Raw genomic sequence first — 27229 nt, forward strand, 5'->3', positions numbered from 1 at the left:
AGTACAGAAGTTTAAATCATATCATTGAATACAAATACAAAAATGAGCAGTTTATGAACTGAATACAAAAATGAGCAGTTTATGATGCAAAGAGGTTTGGAGAAGCAAAGCATGCATTAGATGCCACATTATCTGTTTTCATCCTCTATATTCGATTGGTATCTTCTTCAATCATTGCAAACCACACAGATCATAATAATGCATGAGCAGTAATAATCGAATCAACAAAGCTACTGATGAACCTTTTTTTTTATTGACAGAGGGTTTTATGACCAGATGAAAAAGATGCATCATATCTAAGACAGTCTAAAAATGAACACGATGCATGATGCATCCGTTTCTCACAACAAGGACATAAAAGACTGTAGAGATCGTTCTGTTCCAAACATGCGTTTATTGGTCGAGAGGGAAAGGAGGGATGTATGTTGTTGCTGAAGGCCGAACCTGCCATGGTTTTGGTAATCAGAAGCAGCTGTGCTGGCAGCCTCTCTGCAGATAATCTGAAACACAAGGTCTCTGCAGCGTTCTGCTCCTTATTAAAACCTCCATCCACCATCTGATTACCTTCCTTTCCCGCAGTTTATCTCTCCAAGTGGAGCTGCTGTTGACAGGCATGTTTTATTGTCTTTAAATATGTCACAGTATTTACTTAAAAATAAAGAAATAAAACTTCACTAAGAAGTAGAAATGCTCACATAATTTTTTTATTTTTATCGTTTTATAATTTTATTTTAGAATTGTCTTTACTCAAATCTTAGTAATCCTAAAAATCAGTTCTTATAATAAGCACTTTCATTTTTTATATCATGTTCAAAATTAAATTAAATATAATAATATATATAAAATATTTTGTGTGAAGAACAAACCATTATTGAACCTCCTTTGGTCTATCTATGTAAAAAAAGATTTTTTATTTTATTTATTTATTTAAATGTTGGTTTAAAACCGTTTGTAATGGCATTGAAGGTGAATAAATGATGACAAAATACTATTCCTTTAATAGTGATCAACATTTAAATATGATAACAAATAAAATTATTATTAATAAAATAATATAAATATAATGTAAACATTTACATGTAAATATAAAAAAAATAAAAGTATGTCACAATATTTCATCAGAAATTAATATAAAATAATTTAAAAATTTACATTTAAAATAAAAGTGTACAAAATTGTCAAAATATGTGTTAAAAAAATTTAAAAATGCAAAAAAATCTTCATTAGTCATTGCTGTTAAGCAGGTCTTAATTCTTCATTTGTGATCATGTTTGCTTTTTTTTTTGTGTGTGGCTTTTCCATCATGATGTGTGCACCGTGGTGAAGTTCTTAGTTTTTTCTGTCCCACAGGAATGTGTAACCCCAGGAATTACAACGACAGTCCTGCCACCTCCAAGAGCACCGTAGAGGAGCTGTACCGGCCAATCCCATCGCTCTTCCGCGCTCTGACCGAAGGTGACGCCCCCATTAACATGATGGTCGTGTCGTTCCCCGTCGCCGAGGAACTTTCCCACCACGAGAACCTCGTGTCTTTCCTTGAGACGCTCGACAGCCAGAGCCACAACATCTCACTGCCCAGCAGCAGCAGCGTCCATGATGGTGCGTACCGCCTGACAAATCTCAAAAACATGATTTTATATTGTCTCAGAGTACCAAAGATGATTAGACTTGATTATACTGTTTAAAGAAATAGTTCTGCCAAAAATGAACATTTGGTTAAACAATGAATATGCTGTGAAGATCCAAAAAGGAAATAAACGCAGCTTAAAAATATAATGAAATCTGGACAACGCATACAATACATTTTTGTAATTTTGGTATGGAAAATAATTATTCAATTCACTTTGTGTGGGGAAAAAAGCTTGAATATGTCAACTCAAGATCTCATTTTTTGTTTCACAAAAGAAAGAAAAGAGTTTGAATGAGTGGTTTAGTAAATTATTATTTGTTATTTAATAGTAGTCCAGCAATATGGGTTTTTCAGTGGCCAGTTTTTTTCTTCTACTTCCCACAATACTTAATAAAATAATATAAATATACATTTAAATATAAAAAGTGAAATTATGTCCCCGCCCCTCCTCACCCCTCCCCTCCTCTTCTCCTCTCTCCTCCTCCCCACTCCTCCCCTCCTCTCCTCCTCTCTCCTCCCATCCCCTCCTCTCCTCTCCTCCTCTCTCCTCCCCTCCCCTCCTCTCCTCACCCTTCCTTTCCCCACCCCTCCCCTCCCCTCCTCTCCTCCTCTCTCCTCCCACCCCTCCTCTCCTCCTCTCTCCTCCTCCCCACTCCTCCCCTCCTCTCCTCCTCTCTCCTCCCATCCCCTCCTCTCCTCTCCTCCTCTCTCCTCCCCTCCCCTCCTCTCCTCCTCTCTCCTCCCATCCCCTCCTCTCCTCTCCTCCTCTCTCCTCCCCTCCCCTCCTCTCCTCACCCTTCCTTTCCCCACCCCTCCCCTCCCCTCCTCTCCTCCTCTCTCCTCCCACCCCTCCTCCCCTCCTCTCCTCCTCTCTCCTCCCACCCCTCCTCTCCTCACCCCTCCTTTCCCCACCCCTCCCCTCCTCTACTCTCCTCTCCCCACTCATCCCCTCCTCTCCCCACTCATCCCCTCCTCTCCTCCCATCCCCTCCTCTCCTCACCCCTCCTTTCCCCACCCCTCTCCTCCCCTCCTCTCCTCTCCTCCTCTCCTCTTCTGTCTCTGGTTGACACGTTCTCTTTCTCTGGTTCTGCTCTCATTCCTCAGATGCCTTGTGTACGGTGGTCTACTTTGATGACTGCGTGTCCATCCGTCAGTGTAAGCAGTACTGTGAGTCGATGGGCGGATCAAAGTACCGCTGGTTTCATAACGCCTGCTGTGAGTGCATCGGCCCTGAATGTCTGGACTATGGCAGCAAAGCCGTCAAATGCATGAACTGCCTCATCTGAGAGCCCAAAACTGACTTCACACACTTCATCTGCTGTTTTATTGTATAAAACACGTCTGACAATTTCTGCTCCTGTTTACAGATCTTGATTCTTCTTCTTGTCTTTTGGAAAATAAGGTCAAGGGTGTTTTTTGTAAGTTATCGATATTGTTTGTGAATTATTACAGCAGCATGTAGGACATTTCTCATTCAAATCATTTTCATCTGTATATAGTTCTCATTTCATATTCATATGCCTGGTTTCATTATTAAAAAGTAAAGTAAACTGTTGTGTTTGATTTTCAAAATATTTCACTCATGTTTAAGGCTTTGGTTCCCTGATCTGGTATTTGAAATGAAAAAAGAGATTTAATCTGTATTTGTATAGAGTTTGATTGAAGTGTTTGAGTTAAATCTTAAAAGGTTCAAATATAGCTACTGTACCTGAAGTAACAGAGTGTAATATAAGTAATAGAATATTCATTTAAAATCATCTGGCCTTTAATAATGTTCTCATAACGGTAGCACACAAACATTATTTAAACATCTTTTTCTAAAATGTTTTAGTTGGATATTTGTGTAACTTTTTTTTTTTTCAGGGAACATTCAAAAGTAACATTTCTGTAATCTTTGCAAAATGATCAAATGGAATGTTGGCTTAATTTGTGTGACGAAAAAAAAGTTTTTAAAACATTAAAAAAAATGACATTTAGAACATTTAGAAAACGTTTACATAACATAATGGTAAATGTTCTTAGAACATGTGTGGTTAACTGAGAAACTTGTCTTTTAATGTTTTCAGTTTTTTTTTTTAATTTAGTAATTTTGCATTCCACTTTTTAAAATATCTATTTTTAAGCAGTAGTTTGTTTATATTGTCTGTCCTGAACTCCCTCACCGCAGCGCTCGTCTCTGACAAACTCTGAATGTAAGTTGGCATAAATGCATGATGACAGCCAGATGTAGTCAGCATCAGTCAGACCTCATTCACAGCACAGCTGACAGGTGTGTGTGTGTGTGTGTGTGTGTGTGTGCGTGCGCGTGCGTGAGACCTCAAAGACTGTCTTTGTTTGCATTAACACACTTTTACTATTCTTGCTTTAAAAACTTTAATCATGAGTGTCTTAAGTTTCAGTCATGCTTTAAAATACAGGTTGGGTTTAAATTGCTGCTTGAGTTTTTTATGACTGAAAATGATTAAACTGAAAATCAGTATTTTAGTATCATTGAGACACTAAGCTTTTTTTGTATTTTTGTTTAGGTTTGATTTTAGTTAAAAGATGTTTTAAAATACGTATATTTAATTTTCATTTCAGTTTTAGTAATTTTAATGCATAAAGTTAAGCAAAATGAAAATAAGAACTGTTGCAACTAGCTGAAGTTAATTTTTTTGTCATTTATTTTATTCCAGTCAAGTAATAAAAAGTTTCAGTTTAGTGTTTTAGAGTTAAATATGTTAACCTTGAATTGAACGAAATTATTGTTTTATTTTCATTCAGAATTTTTAATTTCAAAATGATCTAAAACTAATTCTGATAGTAGACTGTTATTAAATTTGTAATATTTTTGTTTCTGAATAGTTGTAAGTGCTTTAGCACCATCTGCAGGATGATAATGGCATTACACACATTTATAATATTCATAAGATCTCTGTGCACGATTAGATCTAAATTAGTACAGTATATACTAATTATAGTATAAACTCACTCATGATATAATGGTTACATGGATCTGCCTCTTTCTCCACTAGGTGTCACTTTCAGCTCTTTTATTTTCTGGTGTGCAATAAAAGTTTTATTTTATTTTTAACCGTGGTAAAAAGTTGTTAAATAAATAAATAAATACATGTTCGTGTATAAAGTTTTAGCTTTTAGTTTATTAATTGATTGCTTCTGTTGTCCTCATTTGTTAGTCGCGCATACTAAATGATTAAATAATAATAAAATAAGTGAAAAAAAAACACTACATTATCTAAAAAAAAACTAGCCTGTCCTATGGAAAATTGCAGCTAAGTTTATATTATTTCAAGGGTGTTTTATTTATATTGTAAAACATTCCGATTTGAAGACTTTTTCGCAATGTGTGTGTTTTCCCAAACGCGTTCCGTCGTCCGTACGTACTAGTTCTTAATCCGTCCGGGCTTCCATACTTCGCCTCGTTCTCGCTCTCAGTCGGTCCTGCAGCGAAGATGGCGGAAGCTCCCCCGCGGCCCAGCCGGTTCTTCTGTCACCGGTGTTCGGAAGAGATCAGCCCTCGGCTCCCGGTAAGACGCCGCGGTCTTAGCGAGCCTCTCCCGAAGGCTTTGAATCGTTATGGAAGCGTGTAACGGAAGAAACGGCCTCTTTTATCACGCGTTTCTCCGCGCTCGCTGTGCTAACGGCTAACAGGCTGCTGGTTGCCAATAGCAACACTCAGGATTAAAATGAGGATTTAAGTGAATTACACTTAATTGGAGAGGTGAGAGTTTAATCAGACGGACTCTTGGCAGAACTGAGCGCAGATTAAAGAGTTGTCCAGAGCTCTGTTGTTTGTGTAATCTGTCAAACCTGAAGGCTGCTCGTTATGGCATCAGCTCGGTGCATTCACTAACTAACTACCGCTAGTCATAATATTGACAGATATTTAGTTATAATCTTGTCAGATGTGTCTGGTTTGTGCTTCATAAGTGGTTCAGTTGTGTGATCTGTAGATCAGGTGGTTTACTTGGTCTAAGTTAAACAGAGAACTAGTTATGAAAGCAGCTGGGTAACTAGTTAAGTTGTTTATTAAATAGAGTGCATTTAATAATGTTTGCTATAAAGTTTGAGATGTTCATAGCCCTGATTTGTGTGTCTGATCTGTCTTGTCATGTAGTTTAGTTGGCTATAACTGAAAACTGGTGGTTAATAGAGACCAACTAGTTAGATTTGTATTAACTAATAATAAGAGACTGATGGGTTTCAGTGTTTGTAAGTTGGTTAGATGCTGATGTTTGTCTTCAGTGTTTTTGATCTATAATTGGTTGTTAAGTTGTCTGCTGGTTATATTTTGTGTTTTTATCTAGGCCAATTATAGTCTAATATTTCTCTAGGTTTAGTTGGTCAAAGATTGATTTTCTGTGATTCGTGTTGTTTAGTTGACAGAAGGCTGATTGTTATGAGAGCTACTGCTTAGTTAAATCATATCTAGTGTTGTGATGATAACCAATGTTTGAAAGTTGATCAATTGCCAATGGATTGTTTTATGTGTGCTTTAGGTTTCTGATCTTTGATATGGTTAGCTGTTACAGAAGGTTTGTTATTAAGAGATCTACTGGTTAATGCTATTATCTAATGACTGTAAATAGTATTAAATTGATCTTATGATCTTTGATAATAAACTGATGAGTTTTTGATGTCTGATCATGAAGTTGTCTGTTACTGAATGTTGGTTGATATGAGATCACCTGGTTAGTTTTACTGACTGATTATAAGATCTGTTTTATACATCAGGGGAGTTTTCTTCTATTTGCCTCAAACTGACAAGTTGATGTATAAGTTGGTCTAATTCTATCGATCTGTGTTTCATGTGGTTTTGGTATCTGATTTGTGATTCATGCATATCCGATTTCTTGACTGTAACTCAAGACAGGTTGTAATGAGATCAGCTGATTAATTTTAGAAATTATTGAGAGCAATGTCAGAGTAAGATCAAACTTTGATACTTATATGGAGGTTAGATAAAGTTAAAAAATAAGGCAGTATATACTAAAATAACAAATGAAAATGTTTTATAATATTCATAAAAAACTGTAATAGAGTCTCAATTCTACTAAAATAACACTGGTGTCTCTCGTGGTTTTTGGTTGTTTAACATGCAACTAATGAAGGTCACACTCTCTGGCTCTACAACGTTCTTCTGACACTCATAATAAATGAAGCTAGTACAGTTGGAGAAATGATGATGTGATTTATTAAACTGCCTTAATTCACTGTCAGCTGACCCAGGACACATCAGGAATTAATCTGAAACCACAGATCTGGTGCATTCGTCAGTTTCACACATACTATCATCTCTAGCTGTCAGGAAATACGAGGCCAGAGATCTTTCTGCACATGCTGCTCCTTGTATGAGGTTTGAGAGGGGAACAGGGAAGAGAATGGATGGAGTCACAAAGCTCTTTTGCTTGTCTCTTCGTCATTCTGTGGCGTTATTATCCTGCTGTTATTGTGCGGAGCCTCTAGAAAGAGCCCAAACAGGACAGAGCACTGCTGGTCAGCCGGAGGTCATGATACAGGACCAGACAGAATCTGCAGTATAATGAATTAATTTGGGATGATTTGTGAAAAAATGTGTTAAATGTACAACATGTTTATTTGTACATGAAAGCTTATCTTGTTTGGCAAAATATTTCATATCCAAACACATAAAGGGGCTGAGGATGTGTAGAGGTTTATGAATGACAGCCGTTTCCATTTTGTGGAAATCTGTGCAGTTGCATCCAGACTGCAGATGTGACAGCGCTGCGATGACAGATCAGTCTAGTTTCTTTTTATGTTTAAATCACAAAATAAACCAGCCAAGGGAATACTTATACAGATATAATACAGATAGTTTTGCATAAAACATTGCACATTGTATATTAATGTTGCAAGTTGGTACGTTTCTTAGAGATAATAAGCAGTCAGTCTAATAAACTAGGCCTATATTTTTGGCAATGTTTTTTTATTTATTCACTATTATACTAGTTGTGGGGGAAGTCGTGACCTAATGGTTAGAGAGTCGGACTCGTAATCCAAAGGTTGCGGGTTCGAGTCTCGGGCCGGCAGGGATTGTAGGTGGGGGGAGTGAATGTTCAGCGCTCTCTCCACCCTCAATACCACGACTGAGGTGCCCTTGAGCAAGGCACCGAACCCCCAACTGCTCCCCGGGCGCCGCAGCATAAATGGCTGCCCACTGCTCCGGGTGTGTGTTCACTGCTGTGTGTGTGCACGTTGGATGGGTTAAATGCAGAGCACGAATTCCGAGTATGGGTCACCACACTTGGCAGTATGTCACTTCACTATACAATAACATTTTAAAATTATTTTATCCTTTTTTTTTTGTTTTTGCTTCAGTAATTTTAGTACTTTTTTTTTTTTTTTGTCAGTTAGATGCCAGCGTTTTGCTGTAAATACAGTTTCTCAGTTCTTTCAGTGGGTGGTGTTAATGTACTGTTGTGACCTCTGTTTTCAGGATTACATCTGTCCACGCTGTGAGTCCGGCTTCATCGAGGAGTTGCCTGAAGAGGGAAGGTAAAGTACTGACCTGCTGCTGTGGGTCTGGAGAAGTGTTTTCAGTTTGGACAGAAAAATCAAACATTGCAAAATGTTTTTACATCAGGAAATCTGTTTTCTACATTGATTTCCTCAACAGGATGAAGACAGCTCTAAACACTGTGAATGATTTCTTTCAAGCATTAGAAACAGAAAAACAATAATGTGAAGATTTGATCTCTTTTATCACGCTTTTTGCCAAAGTTTCCTGAATTACACATTTGCTATTTCTCTGTCTCTCTTTACATCTTTTTCTCTTTTTTTCCAGTTCAGAGAATGGGTCCACATCTACAGCCTCTAATGATCAGAATCGGCCCTCGTTTGAGGTGAGCTGTCATCCACTGTATCTCTGTAATTGCTTTTGGCTGATGAGTTCACATGGCATGCAAACTTTGGTCAATCAATATATATATATATTGAGTAAAGAGTGAGATTTCTGGCCCACAATGCAAACTTTGACAATATGCATTTAACAGATGCTCTTATCCAGGGCAACATACAGATTTAGACTATGGTTAATAGATGGCAAGCATGCAAATGATAAATTGTTGAAAGCAGTGTAGAATATTCTCCCAGGCCTGCAGACGCCACATTAAGAAAATCGTGTGTGTGTGTGAAAGCACTGGCTGATCGAAGCTCACAAAAGCTTTCCCTCTCACCCGTCAGAATGTGGACCAGCACTTGTTTACATTCCCGCATGGTTACGGGCAGTTTGCTCTGGGGATCTTCGATGAGGGCTTCGACTTCAGAGCGGGTTTGCCAGCGGAAGATAACCGTGACGCAGAGAACAGCAGAGAGCGGGAGATGGCCTCACGACAGCGCTACGGGGCCAGGCAGCCACGGGGACGACACATTCCCCGGAGACAAGGAGTGCGGCATGAGGGTGTACCCACTTTAGAAGGGTAAGAATTCAGCAGGTGGCACTGTACTGCAGATTTATTCAGCCGGGTTTACACTCTAAATGATTGAACTTATTGAAGATTGAATGGAAAGGAATCAGGAAATTGTAAGGAGTTTAAAAATGTGATAAAATGTGCGCAAACATTTTAATACGAAAGGCCAAAAATGAAACTTGCCATGTGCCAAAAGTAAATATTTCATTATATACAACAAAATTATATTGATATGTTTACAATTTAAATAATAAAATACAATTTAAAAATTTTTTTAGATTATTTTTAATCAAATTCACTTGTGACATTTTTCAATCCAAAAATAAAGCTAAAACAAAATTAAGATATGCTTCAATAGCATGTTTTTTCCTACTTTTCCCCCTACTTTTGTGATATCAAATCAAAGGTCATCACGCAGGCCCTGGTTTGGGCATCTCTGCTGTACACTAATAAAAAGTATGTTTATCAGTGTGTTGCCAGGTTTAAGGGTGGAATAAAATATTTTTTAGTGACTTATGAAAATGTTAATTTGTTTTGTTTTCACAGAATCATTCAGCAGTTAGTTAATGGAATTATTGCTCCGACAGCTATGCCAAACATGGCGATGGGGCCATGGTGAGTCGCCAATGAAATTTTCTGTCTTTACGTCGTTTCTCAGTCTATGATAAACCACTGCTGATCACTGGACTCTGTCCTACAGGGGAATGCTGCACTCAAACCCAATGGACTATGCATGGGGTGCCAATGGATTAGATGCCATCATAACACAGGTCTCAAGTGGCTTATTGCTTTATTTTATAACCACAAGGAATATGAAACTCTACAGAGCCCTGTGTTGCTATTGCAAACAATATGTGACCATGGACCACAAAAAAGGGTCAATTTTCCAAAATTGATATTTATACATCATCTGAAAGCTGAATAAATGATCTTTCCATTGATGTATGGTTTGTTATGATAGGTCAATATTTGGGCGAGCTACACCTATTTGATCATCTGGAATCTGAGGGTGCAAAAAAATCTAAATATTGAGAAAATCTCCTTTAAAGTTGTTCAAATGAAGTTCTTAGCAATGCATATTACTAATCAAAAATTAAGTTTTGATTATATTTACAGTAGGAAATTTACTAAATATCTTCATGGAACATGATCCTAATGATTTTTGGCATAAAAGAAAAATCAATCATATTGACCCATACAATGTATTTTTGGCTATTGCTACAAATATGCCCCAGCGACTTAAGACTTAAGGTTTTGTGCTCCAGGGTCACATATCAATGCATTTAAAAAAAAAAACAGTATAATTACATTTTTGTCCCTGTTGTCGTCCTGTAGTTATTAAATCAGTTTGAAAATACGGGTCCCCCTCCGGCAGACAAAGAGAAGATTAAGAGTCTCCCTACGGTCCAGATAACACAGGAGCACGTGGGTAAGAAGACAGACGTCTGATACATGACCACACACACTGCTGGAGCACAGCATCAGTTGATCTGTGCTTCATGTTTTAGCAGCGGAGCTTCAAACAGGGTGAATGTTGAGATTTCTCACAGAGGGTTCTGCATGCTGACAGCGTGAGGTGCTTTAGCTTTCTAATTGTAACTGTTAGATGTCCCACGTGGTAAAACCCTGCCTGAAGTGCTGCGTCTCTAAATTCATCCACTTTTAAAGAGTCACCGCTGCAGCCGTAAAAACACTGCCTTTGTAAAAGATTCATTCACACCTTCCAGTTTGAATGAATAATACTTTGGTGTAATAAGATAGATATTAAATATATATAATATAAATACACACACACACACACACACACTACTGTTCAAAAGTATGGGGTCACTAAAAATAAAAATTAATTCATTCATTATTTTTCAGCAAGGATGCATTAAATTGATCAAAAGTGACAGTAAAGACATTTATGATGTTACAAAAGATTTCTATTTCAAATAAATGTTGTTCTATTCAAAGAAGAATCCTGAAAAATAAAAGTGCATCACAGATTCCACAAAAATATGAAGCAACACGACTGATAATAAGAAAAGTTTAACTCAGCATATTAGAGCAGTTTCTGACGGATCATGTGACACTGAAGACTGGAGTAATGATGCTGAAAATACAGCTTTGATCATAGGAATAAATTACATTTTAACATAGATTCACATAGAAAACACTTGTTTTAAATTGTAACAATATTACTGTATTCACTGTATTGTTGATCAAATAATTGCTGCCTTGGTGAGCAGAAGAGACTTTTTCAAAAGCATGAGAAATCTTACTGACTCCAAACTTTTGAATGGTTATATAGAGATATCCATCACAAATAACACCTAAACAATACAATAAATTATTTGCACAGTTACAGTTGGCTGGTTGTCTAACAACCCACAGATTCGTCAACTTATGTACTGTATATTTTCACATTCTCAATAACAGTGCAGCCAGTTTCATCTCACCATCGTCATTGTGATCCAATGTTTGATCCAGGATGTTGATGCTTCCTATTTCTGACATGTGTGTGTGTGTGTGTGTGTTTTTGTGGTTCAGGTGCTGGTCTAGAGTGTCCTGTCTGTAAAGAAGACTACAGCGCAGGAGAGAACGTTAGACAACTTCCTTGCAATCATCTCTTTCATAACGACTGTGTAGTTCCCTGGCTCGAGCAGGTGGCGGTTCTCTTCTGTTTTATTTCATCTTTCCATACCTAATCATCTAAACAGCGTATATATTGGACAGCGTATATACGGTCGTTAATGAGTGATCCAGATAAAGTCTGTTTCAATTTGTAGTTTGTGACATTAATTTCATGGTTCTGTACAGAAAGGCAGGAGTTTGAAATTGAATTTGTGCTAATAACTGCTGCTGCTGTGTTTAGGTTCATCGTGTTATACAGCACCTTTGAACTCGGTTACTTTTTAAGATGAATATGCATGTGTTGCAATTAAAAAGTACTTCTGTAAAAGTAATACGGCAGGCTTTCAGAAATGTGCTCTTGTCAAGCTCAGACATTTCTAACTTTGTGAATTATAACTTGATGACAAGAAAATGAACAGGATGGGAATAAAGAGCTGAAGTTAAGTTATTGCTCAGTGGGGGATTGTCAGCGCACGTCGACTGTAAAGCTAAAGTTCAAGCTCATTTCCAGACATTTTTTGTAACTTTTCAAATGTTTGCATTAATCACAAATATGACCAAAAATTCATCACAGATGCTTACAAATGTTTGTGCTGCTGTTTCCCACCCAAAATGAGATGACTTCCTGGAGGATCATGTCATTAATGTTTTTAAAACTAACAATAATTTAAAGAAAAAACAGCAACTGAAATAGTGTTTCAAACAGTGTCAAAATGGGTTTAAATTAATATTTCTTAACTATTAAGTTTTTCATAGTAGATGTTTAATAATAGGTCTAACATATTAAGATATATAGACAAAATTTGAGTCATATTTTTTGAAAGCATGCAGCATTTATTTCATTCAACATTTTTATTTCATAGTAATATTGTGAAATATTATTTCAATTGAAATATATGTGAATATATTTTCAAATGTAACTTATTGCTGTGATCAAATCAGAATTTTTAGCATCGTTACTGTCAGAAACAGGGTTATGAGTTAACTAAAACTTCAACTAAAATAAATTATAAAAACTATTTTTGTTGAAATAAATTGAACTGTAACTAAAATAACATAAAAAACGTATACTTATTTAGTTTAAGCTAGTTGCCAAGAATTTCATTTAATTTGACTTTGTACAAAACTGACAAGAACACAACAAAACTAACTTAAATTAAATCCCCCAAAAAACTGTACTAGTATCTCAATGATACCAAAATAACACTATTCAGAAATCATTCTAAAATGCTGCTTTGCTGCTTAAGATACATTTCTTCTTATCAAGTTATGCTGCTTAATATATTTGTGGAAACCATGATGTTTTTCAAGATTCTGTAATGAATAGAAAGTTGAAAAGAACAGCGTTACATGTTTTGTCTGTGTGTTTCCCAGCATGACACGTGTCCGGTGTGCAGGAAGAGTTTGAGCGGGCAGAACACAGCCACGGATCCGCCCGGCCTATCAGGGATGAACTTCACCCCCTCTTCCTCCTCCTCTTCTTCCTCCAGCTCTCCGAGCAACGAGAATGCCACCAATAACTCGTAAGAGCTCAGCCCACATCCCCAACACATCTACAGATCATCATCATTATCATCTCAGCCGCACTCTTTCCCCTCCACCGGAGACTGATCTGTGACACGGTGGAACCAGCGCTGATCCTGCCCATCACTACTAACACACACGGACAGCGCAGAGAGCACGCCAAACCCCCGAGAGAACAATACACTCTTCTATTGCTTCAGACAGCGTTTCCTTGCTTTTTTAAAACCGCTGAACTTCAGAGCGATCATTCCTCAAGGTTTGGACGCACACGGCAGACGGCACCTGTCCGCGTGACGTGCTTTTAATCAGCAGAAAGCGTGAGGAAAAAGAGAGAGACGAAGAGGATGTTACGCAGCGCTGTGCAGCACGATGACTGTGCCAGATCTGAAGACACACCGAGCTGAACTGCGTTTTAGAAGCAGACTTTGTGTCTCTCCAGAGGGACACGGTCAAATAGAACCTTTTGTTTTATATCCTTTGATTTTTATTTTACAGATAAAAGTGGCTGATATGTGAACGTGAGTATGTGTGAATCTCACAAAACCGGTCGAGGTCATGCTTCACCCCAAAATCAGAAGAAAAAAAGAAACCGTATTATACTAAAACCTGTTTTAGAACCACCGACAACTTTGTTACTTTTGAATTTTTTAATAAAATTTTTGAAATTTTACGGTTTGCCATTATGCAAAAAATCTGATTCTCATTACTGTAACACGAGAAAATCTTATTGAATTTGTGGTTATAAATTATATTGTTAGTTGTACTGCCTTTAGTTTGCTAGATCATTTTATTACAGTATTTTATATTGTAATACCACATTACAGTAATGAGAATCACCATCTCGAGTAATTCATCTGAATGCATTATGGTAAATAAATGCTTAATTGTCATGAAATTAATTAAAATATAGTCATTTTAGGCATAATACATTTTTTATTTTCTTTTGATGTTGGGGTTAAAACCTGGACGTGGTTTTTTTTTTTTTTTTTTTTTGTGATTCACTCATATATATGAAACGCATTTATTGAAAAAACAAAATAAGAGCTGCGTCATATTGTGAAAGCCAAGCAATCCAAGAACATCTGCGACTGAGGAAAACACTGAGTGCAGGTTTCTCTCCTAATATTTATTTGCACAGTATTTTTTGCTTTGCGAAGATTATTAGAACATTGAACAAACAGAAAAGTGTGAATGTTGTTGTTTTTTTGGCAACATTTGATATGATTTTTTTACATTTAGCATCGTCCTTAAAACGCGTGAGAGAAATGTATTTTCTCTGTTTCACCCTGCATTTTTGGGCCTTTATCCAAACAGCGCATGGCCTGAGAATGTGATAAAAGCTCTCTCTTGCATTCTCTCACTCTTTCTTTTTTTTCTTTTATATTTTTAAATCTCCTCGCATTCAGTTGTCTTCTGTCTGCCACAAAAGTTCAGTGACTTTCAGTTCAAGGCAACTTTTTTTTTAACTTATTTTAAGTTAAATGGTTTGTTTTTGTAAATCATAATAAAGGAGAAGAAAAAATGAATGAATGTATCACTGCTGATGATGAAATGTTTCATAAACTCATTTGTCTCCACAGATCACGAACAGAAACTAACACCAGTGTTTCTGTGTTTGTTCCAATTCTTTACACTCTAATAGACACTTAGACCAGTCAGTACTTAAAATAACTGAAAATGAGAAATTCTCTATTTAATTTCAGTTAATAGTTATTTAAATTAGTATTTATTATTGTAATTCTAATGTAACTGAAAATTAGAAATTAGTTTGTTTAATTTTTATTTTATTTCAGTAACATTTATTTTATTTAAATGTGCAGGTTTTTTTTCTTTTTGTATTTATTTTTTCAATTTTAAATATTTATTTTAGTACTTTAACTGAAAATTAGAATTAAGTAAGTTTAATGTTTTTTCATATTTTTGGTATTATAATTTTGAAAGTCATTTTACTTATTAGAAAATTAGAAATTAATTTGCTTATTTTATTTTGGTTACCATTTATTTTCTTTAAATTAATGTGAATGTATCTACATAAATTGCAACACTGATATGCAGGTATATATTGCAACTTTTAAAAAATAATGTAACCAAAACTATGTAGTTTTAATTTTACACACTCTAATTCCTCAAGCAGCAATTAAGGAGCCATTATTTATTCATTTTTGTTGATTTTCTGCTACATTTGTAAACTAACTACTAGTGGGTTTACTGTCTGTTGTATTATAATATATGCTACTTCATTCTTCAACAGCCAAGAGCTGAATCTTGAGTCTTGGATTTATAAAACAATGTGCTGGTCATGTTCAGATCGGACTGAATGATTGGCACAAGTCGTCTGCAGAGCTCCACTAGCAGCTGCTAATTGTGATTATCTGCAAGAGTGACCGGCCTGTTGCTGCAAACTCATTTTGAAGTGAATTTATTGTTGGCTATAAACAGCTCAAGCAGTCCCCGTACTGTACTGCTGTGTGTTTTCAGACTGAGAGCTCTCTCTGCCCTCTTGCGATGTGCTTTTAGTGTATTTATTTGTATGAGACCACCAAACCATCCATGTATAGAGACTTGTGGGCTATTCTGACTTGAGTCGGTTAGTGAGCTGCGTCGCTGCTGCTCTTATGCTTCGCTCTTAAAAATAAAGCTTTCCAATGAAGGATTTTCATAGTGAAAGAGCTCTTTTTGCTTCCCCAAAGAACCTTTTAGTGATCAGTTCCTAAAAGAACCACTTTTTATTAGTGCGAAGAACATTTGTTTTCTGCTATGAAGAACCTTTTGTGGAGTGGAAAGATTCTATAATGTTAAAGGTTCTTCATGAAACCAGCGATGCCCATAAACAAGCTTTATTTTTAAGAGTGTTGATGCACCGCACGGAGCTTTATCACGGATAAAAACATATTCCTGTAAAACCTCTTCTTGATTGGGCACTAAATAAGTATACACTAAACAGATACATCTTCAGTGCTATTTTGGTATTATTTATATAATATACTTAATGTTTTGAATTGGCTTTTATTTTTATATTTTCAGTTTTTATTTTAATTTTCGCTTTTGTAATTTGATGTTTTTGTCATTTCTCTTTTTCTATATTTCCATGACTTTATTTTAGTACTTCAGTGGTACTTTATTTTAGGTAGTTGCCGAAGCGACATTTCTAATTTCTGTAAGTTTTTCATCTGATTTTTAGATTTCCAGGTTTCATATTAATGTTAGGGTCTTTTTTGTTGTTGTTGCTTTTCTGTTTTATTAGCATTTTTTTAAAATATGTTCATTAGACTTTATTTTTGTTTGTTTAATTTGAGTAATTTTAGTAACTTAAACTTATTTTAGTTAGTTGCCAAGGCAACATTTTCTTTAAGCTTTTCATAGAATATTTATATTAGATTTAATTTCTATTACAAACATTAATAAAATTATTAATAACTACTAACCCAGACAGCAAGCAATGTCGGCCAAGATCTGTTGCTGTCTGGGAAACAATAAATTAATTAGCCTTTGTTATATTTTAAGGTTTCATTTTAATTTTAATTGAACGTTTAGTAATTTTATGTGCTTTTTTCGTTTTTATTACTTTGTTTTTTTAATATAAATATTCCAACATAGCTTTAACTAATTTTTATTTCAGTCTTAGTTTAGTACTTCAAATTAAACCTATTTCAGTTAGTTGCCAAGGCAACATTTCTTCATCATTTTCATCTAATATTTATTAATTACCAAAAACAACTTTGCTGCTTTTCAAATAATATTCCACGGTTCAGTGTGTGATACAGAATTCCCACAGTCACAGAAAACATGTAGATATCAGGGAAACTGCTTTGGATGAGTTCTGGTGAGTGTGTTTTTCCTGTTATGCCCAGCAATAAAATAAAATCTCTTCAATGCAATGCCTATAAAATGATTTAGAAAAATCCTTATCCAGTAATGATTCCGATAACTGGAGTCCATTGGTAAAAACCTGTGGGAATCCTGTTGATCTCTGAATCTGAAAAGCTTCCAAGATTGATCCAAAGCTCTCCTGCTTTCTTGGAACTTTGCCTTTTATGCAAATGAAGCCCAAAGCATCATCCTTAAATGTGTCATACCAGGAAGTGAGTGCCTGTATTCAGTTCTGCAGAGAGAGAGATTGATCCGGAGCTGCTCAGGTTAAACACTTCCCAAGTGGGAAGCAGAGCGTGTGGCTGGGAGCATGGCGACCCCGGTGACCTCCAGAGGTCAATCGCTCCATCACTGAAGGGACGCGGCATCCCACCTCTCTCTCTCTCCGTCCGCCGGGTTGAGACAACCTTTCAATGTCATTGCTCCGGGCTGCTGTTCTGGAGCTGCGCTTCACTCTGTCACACATCAGCGTCAGGCAACACAAGGTAAGATCTGACAGTCTGCAGGACTTCCTCGGTAATGACTGCAGTCTGCTGCTGTAGGTCAGCATCAATGATATTCAAGGAGGAAGGTGATGTGCTCAGGAAGATGCTCTCTGGTTGTGAAAGTGGCTTTTCTCGTGTTTAATTTATGTTCATGTCATGCATATGCATTTAACCCAGCTGTTGGTTGAAAACAACCCAGTTGTATTTAACCCAGCATTTTTTAGAGTGTACCTTAAATGTATGCATTAGTATCTAAAGTGTACAAAACGGTACATATTAGTCCTTTTTGAAAGGATACTTCCCTATTGACAGCTTTTGTACCTTTTTTTCCTGACAGTGTTTGATTCTGAAGATTATTGTTGCATTGGTTTTGAGAACATCTTTGCAGACGAGGTCATTGAATAGTGATTTACTGATGACAAATTCCTTCAAATTACACTCTGTATTTGTTCTATTGGAGATCTGCCAGATGTATTTGCGCTTTGGGGCTCCAGAAGGCATTCAACAGGTGTTTAAAGCTGAATGACCCCAGTGGTTGTCCGGAGCCGCTGTAGTTGTGCCTGTGCGCCGGTAGGTGGCGCTGCGCTGCAGTCTGCCTGCGCTCTCGTGAGCGCATCCTCTGCTGTTATGACATCATAACCCCATGACGACAGCTGCAGTTTTAGACACAAAAAGTGCCAGACTGTTTATGCACTATAGTAACTACAAATATCCCAGCCATCTGTTTATGCATGCGACTTCAGTCATTTATAGATTCCTGCACAGACACAACAGACTTGATTGATTACTGTTTAAGTAGAGGACAGTGAAGACAATGAACAGAACGAAACGTGCTTTTTGCGTCTGTTAGAGTATGCTTACATAATTAATGTGACTCATTTTATTATGCTATTACGTGCGAGTAAAAACAAAAACAATGCATTAACTTTTATTTCTGAATGTTTTCTTTATCCGTGGATTTTTTTTGGCCTGTTCTCAGATCAATGTTTCCAAATTTCTCCCAGTTTTGGTAGTATTTTGCTTTATTTTTTATCTCAGTTAAAACACTTGACCTGTGACTAATATGCTTACTCTGTAATTAAATAAGGCGCAGTTACCATCATTTTACACTCTCAGACAAAAAGGTACAAAAGTTGTCCACTGAGACGGTACCATTGAGAAAGGTGCATATTAGTACCTAAAGAGCAGAATGTAATACCTAGGCTACATCGGTAGGCTATATTTAGTAGCTTTTGAAAAGGTACCGCCCTAGTGACAGCTTTTGTACCTTTTTTTCAAAATGTAGGAAGATCATTCTGTAGGCTATATTTGTTAAGTATCCATGATTTTTTTTTATTATTATTTGTATTATTATTATTATTCAATGCTGATTTATCACAAGTCTTGGTGCATCAGAACTGGATTCTATTTCTAATAAGCATTTAAAAACATCATGACCTTGAGCATAAGGCCTGAATTAGCTGAATAACTTTAAAACATCTACAATTATTAAGACATTTAGCCAATCGATACCTTATTTGATAGAATGTTTAAAATCCTCCATAAATGCACTTATTGGAATGGAAAATGCGCTCACGGAGTAACCCAACAACAAACAGTTAATAAACTAAGAGCTGTTTCATTTTGTTGGCAAATAAATCATGTAGGTCTCTCTCTCTCTCTCTCTCTCTCTCTCTCTCTCTCTCTCTCTCTCTCTCTCTCTCTCTCATCCCTGCTGATTGGTTTCCAGCAAAGATAATTACAGGCCAAATCTGATCCGGTGAATGACATGGACCGGAATGAGCTCTCTCCCGGTTCGGATGTTGCCATGACGAAGAAAGCGGCCCAGAAGAGCGCGCCGGCGTACCACTGCGCCAAGAGTTGCCTGGAGTCCAACTCGGATGCCGCGGGGTCGAACCTGAAACCCAATCACGTCGCCGCGGAGGAGACGGACGACGCGGAGGAGGAATCCAAGTTTCAGCATCCGCGCCTGAGGAGAGCAGGAGGAGGGAGCAGCGTCCAGATTAAGACCTGCGCACCGGGAGGAGGAGCGTCTAGGAGCTCCACTTCCACCGATGCGCGCCTGGGTGATGCTGCTGATGCTGCTCCTGCGGGTCGCCACGACACTGTTAAGGGCGGAGGATGCAAAGCGTCTACCGTAGTGGCCACCGTGACGGTAGAGGCTTGTAATGCTGCCGAAAGCGACGGCAATCCCTCAGCACCGCTTTCCAGCATGAAATGCAACAAGAACGGGGAGTGCAGGCGGGACTCCGGCACCGGGAGTCTCCGGTCCATCATGTCCAAATCCGACGGGACCAAGCGGGTGGCGTGCAATTCAACGACCAGCGTGGACGCGGCCAGCACGCAGGGGCAGGACGCCTCGAACCCCGGCGTCCCGGAGAAGAAGGATTCCAAAGTGTCCTTTTCCAACGCCCCCAGCAGGAAAGCCTCGTCCTCCATCCACGGCGCGCAGCAGCCCCGCAACTCGGTGACATTCCTCAAATCCGAGGATGGAGCGCAGGAGGACGGCGAGACGCGGGGCAGCCAGGCGAGCTTCATGCAGCGGCAGTTCAGCAGCATGTTGCAGCCCGGGGTCAATAAATTCTCCCTGCGCATGTACGGGAGCCAGAAGGCGGTGGAGAAGGAGCAGGAGCGCGTCAAATCGGCCGGCAACTGGATCATTCACCCCTACAGCGACTTCAGGTAAGAGCACCTGCTTGGGGAAACTTTGTGGCATCTGTGGATCAAATGTTACCCGTGAATGAAAAGTGTGCGGTTTCCATTTAAAATTTCTTACAATATTTATGATGCACGCGAGAGTTTTAAGATCTTGCACTATTAGTGACTTTGAGCATCAGGTTTTGTTTGTCAGCTCCAGTACTGCTGTTATAGCCTATTACAGCAAACGTTGCCTTCCCAAATTTATGCGAATGATTATTTTTGGCATTAATAATAAAAGTATTTTAATAATGGTCTCATACTTTTGAAGCCTAAACCTGTTGATCAGTAGTTTTAAACTAAACATGATTTGGCTCATTTATGATGTTTTCAATGTATTTTAAATAAATGTCCTCACAAGACACTTTCCACAATTTGACCCCCAATTAAAACATGCACACACTTCCAAAAAGAAGCATTTTTTTATGTGGGCATTGTATTTATCCTCTCATAACATTGAGGGATGTAATCTAACCAGGCTATATGGTTTAAAAGCCTAAAACAAAAAAAGCAATAGCATTGTGATGCACACACATTGTGGCTCCTAAGCATTTTTGTCCATGCTGAGTTAGATGTATTTCTACCTGACTAGATAACAATGTGAGAACAAATAATACATTGAAGCTCATAAGCACATTTTGTCTAGTAGATATCATGCTGAATTATATTTTGAGATTATCACATCATATCGTCTCATGGTCATATAATGCATATGTCACAAGGTTTTAAAATACTGAAGCATTATCCTCAATAAATACAGTTTAGGTGTTGCTCTGCAGATGGTCATGCTGTCATGCATTATGTCTGTATCAGTGAGGAACATCGTTTCAGCTCCACAGGCATTCTGGACTCTAAATGTTTTGCATGCTATGAAAACTAGTGGATGACTCTTTACATAAGCTTTGCATTGCTCAGGGTTCATGCATCAGGTTGCATTAGACATTTATGCAACATGTGAGTAAATGATTGTGTTGGATGCAGATCACTGAATGCTGCAGTAATTGGGCTTCTGTGATTTAATTTGGATTTTTTGACATTGACACTTCATCAGATAATAAACAAATATTGTTGATGATGAAAACGTGCATGCAGTTTCTGCGTTTAGCCAAGCTATGCAATAACATGCTCCTATCCGTATCATTTTGCATCATCTCCGTAGAAAACCTTAAACTGATGCATATTTATTTCAGTACACCCACTCCATTCAAAGTCTTCTTGACATATCAAAGACCCTCAGCGCATCTTAGAGCGGATCAGCAATGCAAACCTTGCGAAAAGAAGCTGCCATTGTGTACGAGTTGCATCAGTCTCCAGTTATGAGTCAGCAGGCACCTTAGCGCGCGCTGCTGTGACCTTGAGTTGCACACGTGTGCGAGCACCACGTGGAAACGGATCACATCCGCTCCACGCAGACCATTATTTCAGACCCTCAGGAATTGACTTGCAGCAGTCACAGCCGTGTGAGACTCTCAAATATCAGGGGTCTTCTGAGGTTTTCGACACTCTTGCCCTCTTTACAAGGTCAATATAAAGCATTCTCTACAGCACATTGCAATGCATTGTTGCATGCATCTTTGCAATGCTAATCTTATTGATTTTTAGTGTTGTTTTCAAAGCAAAACCTGTTTAATGTACCTTATGTGGGTGATATGCATGCTGCAATAATTATCCTTATAAATGCATAGCATTCACACCAGAAACGTTCACATTGGACTTTTATTGGTTTGATCAGAATATTTTTGTATGCATTTAAATAACATAATCAGAATAGATACAGCATACTTACAAATGAATGTTCATCCAATAGTTAATATATTAATTTATAATGATTTCTGGAACAATGCCTTCCTCTTGCATAGCAAATGGTTTATGCATTTACATGATGCATGCAAAATGTTAATAGGACTGAATTCGGATGTATATTGTAATACTCATAATTGTCATTGTGAAACAATTAATGTTATCACCTTTGTAAATATACAAATGAGAACATTATCCAAGGGTTTACAAAAGTAAAGTAGTAAAATCACATAAATGTACCACTTACTTACTACGGAGTAAAGATGATGTTGTATAAAACCAATTTCTTTGCTTTCTCTCCTGCAGGTTCTACTGGGATTTCACCATGCTTCTCTTCATGGTGGGCAACCTGATCATTATTCCCGTCGGCATCACCTTCTTCAAAGACGAGACGACCACGCCGTGGATCATCTTCAACGTGATCTCCGACACCTTCTTCCTCATGGACCTGGTGCTCAACTTCCGCACGGGCATCATTATCGAGGACAATTCCGACATCATCCTGGACCCCAAGACCATCAAGAAGAAGTACCTGAGGACATGGTTTATTGTGGACTTTGTCTCGTCCATTCCAGTGGATTATATCTTCCTGATCGTGGAGCAGGGCATGGACTCAGAGGTGTATAAAACGGCACGAGCGCTGAGGATTGTGCGTTTCACTAAAATCCTGAGCTTGCTGAGGCTGCTGCGTCTCTCCCGGCTTATCCGCTACATTCACCAGTGGGAAGAGGTACGTCAACAGACACCACCACAATCTCACATATATACACCATCAAAGGTGTCTACACAAAGAGCCATATGAATCAAATCTGTTAGATATGGAACATTTCCACAACACAAGAAAAAAAAAACATGCTTTGATAAATTAGAATTATGACGTAAAAAGACATATAATTTGAAATTATGAGATAAAAAGTCATAATTATAACATAAATCAGAAATTATGAGAAGTCATAATTAAGAGGTAAGCCAGAAAAGATGAGATAAAAAGCCATAATTATGACATAAAACAGACAGAAATTATGAGATTAAAAATCTAAATTATGAGATGAAAAGTAAATTGAGATAAAAATCTAAATTATGACACAAGTCATTTGTGACATAAAAAGTAAAAGATAAAAACTCTTAATTATGACATAAAACATTGAAATTGAGATCTCAAAATTGAGATAAAAAGTCATAATTATGAAAACAATTATATTTATGACATAAGTCATTATGAGATAAAAAAAAGCCATAATCATAAGATACAAACTCTTAATTATGACATAAAAAGTCTAAATAATAATGTAAACGTAATTTATGAAATTATGAATGTAAACGGTTTATTTCATAATTTCGACTTAATCTCATAATATTGACTTTTTAACTCACAAGTTATGACTTAAAATGTCATAATTTGTCATAATATTTAATTTACCAAGATTTACCAAAGCATGAGTTATTTCTTCTTTGACAAAAATGGGCTTCCGTAGTTAAATATACAAGATCTTAATATTTTTTAAATTATTTGCTCTACAAATACTCAATGTTTTAACTAATGTGGTTTGTTACATAAAAAACTGCATCTGCTCCAGCGTGAACTTTGCATGCTCTGTGTAATATCTGAATGAAATATGAGCGCGAGTGGAGGATTATTCTCCTGGTTGACACAAATGGACTGTGGATGCTTAGACATACTTAATAGAAATAGAGGATGTGAAAGGTGCGGAGATGTGCCGGTCTCAGTTGGCACAGGTGAACCATGGGCCTACCGACCAAAACCACTCAGATGCTCTTTTATACCTTTAGTGGAGGTTTAATGGAATCTTCAATTAAGTTTGTTTAAAGTTGTGATGAAACGGTAGTAGCGTCACATCTGTTTTTCTGTATTGTGACATACATCTGAGTGTAACGGATTATGGAAAAAGAAAAAATCTAGGCGGAGACTTGGTTCTAATGCATCAGGTGCTGATTGGGTGTTGAGATGTGGGCGCGGCACTCAAATGTCCAGGCAGATAATTGTAAGCTGGCAGGGGCGGAGTTTAAACATGGGGGTGGGGTTTAAGACTAAATGATTTGGGAAGCTAAAGTTATGAGATTTTGATTAAACATTACAAGGTCAAAGCATTTTTAAAAAATGAAACATCCACGGATGAATTGTTAACAAGTTCCATAACATGCATTTAGAAAATAGACATATTTTCTCCTAAAAATACATGTATACACACATTTTTGACATATTGAGACATACAGCAAAAGTACAGAGCGGTATTTTGTCTTTAATGCGAAATATATGAGTTCTATGAAGTTTAATTGAAGACTTTCTTGGTTTGAGACGTTGAAATCCCTTCTCTGAATGAGAGATTTGGCTCTTTTTCTGAGGATAAATATCTGAGAAGCAGAAGTCTCTCATTAAATCTGATGTGATCTTGTTGTTGTCTAGGAAAAACAGTTGATATTACAGAAATGTTCCTGTTTTTTTCCCCTGTCCTATGGGTGCAGAGCCCTGCAGAGAGCAGATGGGGGCTTTAACACTGATTAATTGATCAGAAACGTGTTGACGGTTGTCTTGTCAAAGTCCAGACAGACTCTAGCGGAGTTCTGACGGCTCTTTGAAACAGTTCAGTCACACTTTTGTCTCTAATTAAAGCTTCATGTCAAAGCCTCTGTCAGTCAATGAGTTTCTGAATCACTGCTCTGGGCATCACCACGTTCAGAAAATAGGTTGATATATATCATTTCTGCAATGATTTTGCTGACAATATATAATTATGCAACATTTGGACTGCTTAAAGTCAACAAAATTGCAGATACATTTAAAATGTACAGTCTCTTCTGAGAAAGGGAATCCAAATTATTATCAACTCATCTTGCATTTACAACGGTTTGATGTTTGTGAGAACAGGAGTCAATTTAGATGTTTCATCAGTTGCAAAAATGGCATTTCATTTGGTGGATTCTTTATTTTTCGTATCTTAAGTTGTGTGAATTGATTTAAGACTGTGTTTGTGTCAACACTCAAAAAAAAAAAAGAAAATCTTTGCGAGTGTCATTTTTGTTTTAAAATGTTTTTGTTAAAAATATGCACTACTTTTCAAAAGTTTGGAGTCAATAATATAGATTTTTATACAGCAAGAATTAATTAAATCGAGCAAGGCGACTGTAAAAACATGTATAATGCTACAAAAGATTTCTATTTCAAATAAATACTGTTCTTTTGAACTTTCTATTCATCAGAGAATCCTGAAAAATGAAATGCATGATGGTTTTCACAAAATATGAAGCACCTCAACTGTTTTCAGCATGAATAATAATAATAAATGTTTCTTGAGCTTCAAATCAGCATATTAGAGCGGTTTCTGAAGGATCATGTGACATTGAAGACTGGAGTAATGATGCTGAAAATCCAGCTTTGATCACAGGAATAAATGACATTTTAAATATATATTACAATAGAAAACAGTTATTTGAAATTGTAAAAATATTTCACAATATTGCTGTTTTTACTGTATTTTTAATCAAATAAATGCAGCAGTACAAACAGTAGCATATGTAGGTAAATATGTGACCCTGGCCCACACAAAACCAGTCAAAAGGGGCAATTTTTCAAAATTGAGATGTATCATCACCTGAAAGCTGAATAAATAAGCTTTGAATAAATAACCACTGATATATGGTTTGTTAAGATATGACAATATTTGACCAAGATACAACTATTTGAAAATCTGGAATCTGAGGGAGCAAAAAAATCGAAATATTGAGAAAATCACCTTTAAAGTTGTTCAAATGAAGTTCTTAGCAATGCATATTACTAATCAAAAAATAATTTTGATATATTTATGGTAGGAAATTTACAAAATATCTTCATGGATCATGATCTTTACTTTATATCCTAATGATTTTTGGCGTAAAAGAAAAATCAATAATTTTGACCCATGCAATGTATTTTTGGCTACTGCTACAAATATACCCCAGCGACTTAAGACTGCTTTTGTGCTCCAGGGTCACACATATTATTACCGTTGCACATATGTACACATGATTAAGTATAATTTTCCCTGGTGTTACTGTAGTGAAAATAACTATGTGCGCTCATTAAGAAACATTAAGATATGTATATTTGTTCAGCTATATTACTGCGCAATAATAGAAGCTGTCACAAAATAAAGATCTCAACTGGTAAATTAATTTGTTTCAAGACAAATAGTTGGTCGTAATTAACACTGACTCCTCAGTGCCACTTAAATCCCTTAACAATTTACTTAATTAACATTTATTATGCTTCCAGTATGATAATCGGCTACCCGTTTAAAAAAAAAACAAAGAAACATTAAGGGTCTTCTGCTTTGGGTTATTTGGGATTACCACTGATGTGAGTTTAAACGTTCCCAATGCTAACGCATTTTATTTGACCCGGAAAATAGTTTGTTCATTAAACACAAACATGACATAAACTGAACTCCTGTTGTTCATCAATAACTCCCTCCAGATCGAACAGAATAAGCTCCAGGTCTGTAGCACTGAAGTACGATAACCGTCTTTTATCAATTAAGATGCTGCGTGTGGATGGGGTGGGCCGGCGGTGCAGTCAGAAGTGGCTACTTTGCATAATTATGAGGTTGTGATTGGTAATTTGTCTGCAGTATGCAATTAGACCAATGCAGTACAGAGACCTGGCTTGTTAACTCTCTGTTGGGCTCCTGTAGGAAAGCGCAGTAAAGGTGAGACACAGTGTTCCTGCCTCTTCTGGAAGTTCAGACGTGTTTGCATTCACCACACGCGTGAGGGAACAACTCAACGCAATCTACAAACATAAAATGACCTGCTCTTAGAAAACGAGTTATCTAGATGGTTCGACTCTGCCCGCATGTACAAATGTTTCCTTTTGGAAACTGGATAATGCTCACCATGGTTGCTCCGTGTTCTCCTGATGGTGGGCTCATGAACATTAACATTAGCCAATGTGAGAGAGGCCTTTAGTTGCTTAGAAGTTACCCTGGGAAGTTGTGCAACCTCACAGACTATTACACGTTCTGCTTTGGAGTGATCTTTGTTGGTCGACCACTTCTCAGGAAGGTAACAGCGGTCTTGAATTTCCTCCATTTGTACACAATCTATCTGACTGTGGATTTGTGGAGTCCAAACCCTTTAGAGATGGTTTTGTGGCCTTTTCTAGCCTGACGAGCAACATC

At 37.2% G+C, this 27229-nt stretch overlaps 3 protein-coding genes across 4 annotated transcripts in view; all 3 read left to right on the top strand.

Moving 5' to 3' along the window:
- Positions 1-4123, top strand: part of LOC306845852 (twisted gastrulation protein homolog 1-A) — an 11474-nt gene extending 7351 nt beyond the window's left edge. The window contains exons 4-5 of one of the 2 annotated variants that reach the window (XM_079378839.1): positions 1351-1599; positions 2735-4123. In XM_079378839.1, the coding sequence (XP_079234965.1) occupies positions 1351-1599; positions 2735-2916 (431 nt within the window). In that variant the 3' untranslated portion in view covers positions 2917-4123. The remainder of the gene's footprint in view (positions 1-1350; positions 1600-2734) is intronic. The other variant, XM_079378840.1, reaches the window with a different exon arrangement.
- A 929-nt stretch (positions 4124-5052) lies between these two features.
- Positions 5053-14794, top strand: LOC306845579 (E3 ubiquitin-protein ligase RNF126-like). Its single transcript, XM_079378457.1, has 9 exons — positions 5053-5157; positions 8088-8146; positions 8436-8493; positions 8834-9069; positions 9607-9675; positions 9761-9830; positions 10396-10489; positions 11596-11711; positions 13054-14794. Exons 1-9 carry the CDS (start codon positions 5083-5085, stop codon positions 13204-13206), a joined length of 930 nt encoding a protein of 309 aa, XP_079234583.1. The 5' UTR covers positions 5053-5082; the 3' UTR covers positions 13207-14794.
- A 4532-nt stretch (positions 14795-19326) lies between these two features.
- LOC306846064 (potassium/sodium hyperpolarization-activated cyclic nucleotide-gated channel 2-like) overlaps positions 19327-27229 on the top strand; it is a gene marked incomplete at both ends in the record, with an annotated part of 60886 nt that continues 52983 nt past the window's right edge. The window contains 2 exons of the mRNA XM_079379154.1: positions 19327-20240; positions 22362-22785. Coding sequence (XP_079235280.1) covers positions 19327-20240; positions 22362-22785 — 1338 coding nt within the window. The remainder of the gene's footprint in view (positions 20241-22361; positions 22786-27229) is intronic.

The sequence above is a fragment of the Barbus barbus genome, assembly GCF_936440315.1.
Source record: "Barbus barbus genome assembly, chromosome: 26".
Taxonomy (NCBI): Eukaryota; Metazoa; Chordata; class Actinopteri; order Cypriniformes; family Cyprinidae; genus Barbus; species Barbus barbus.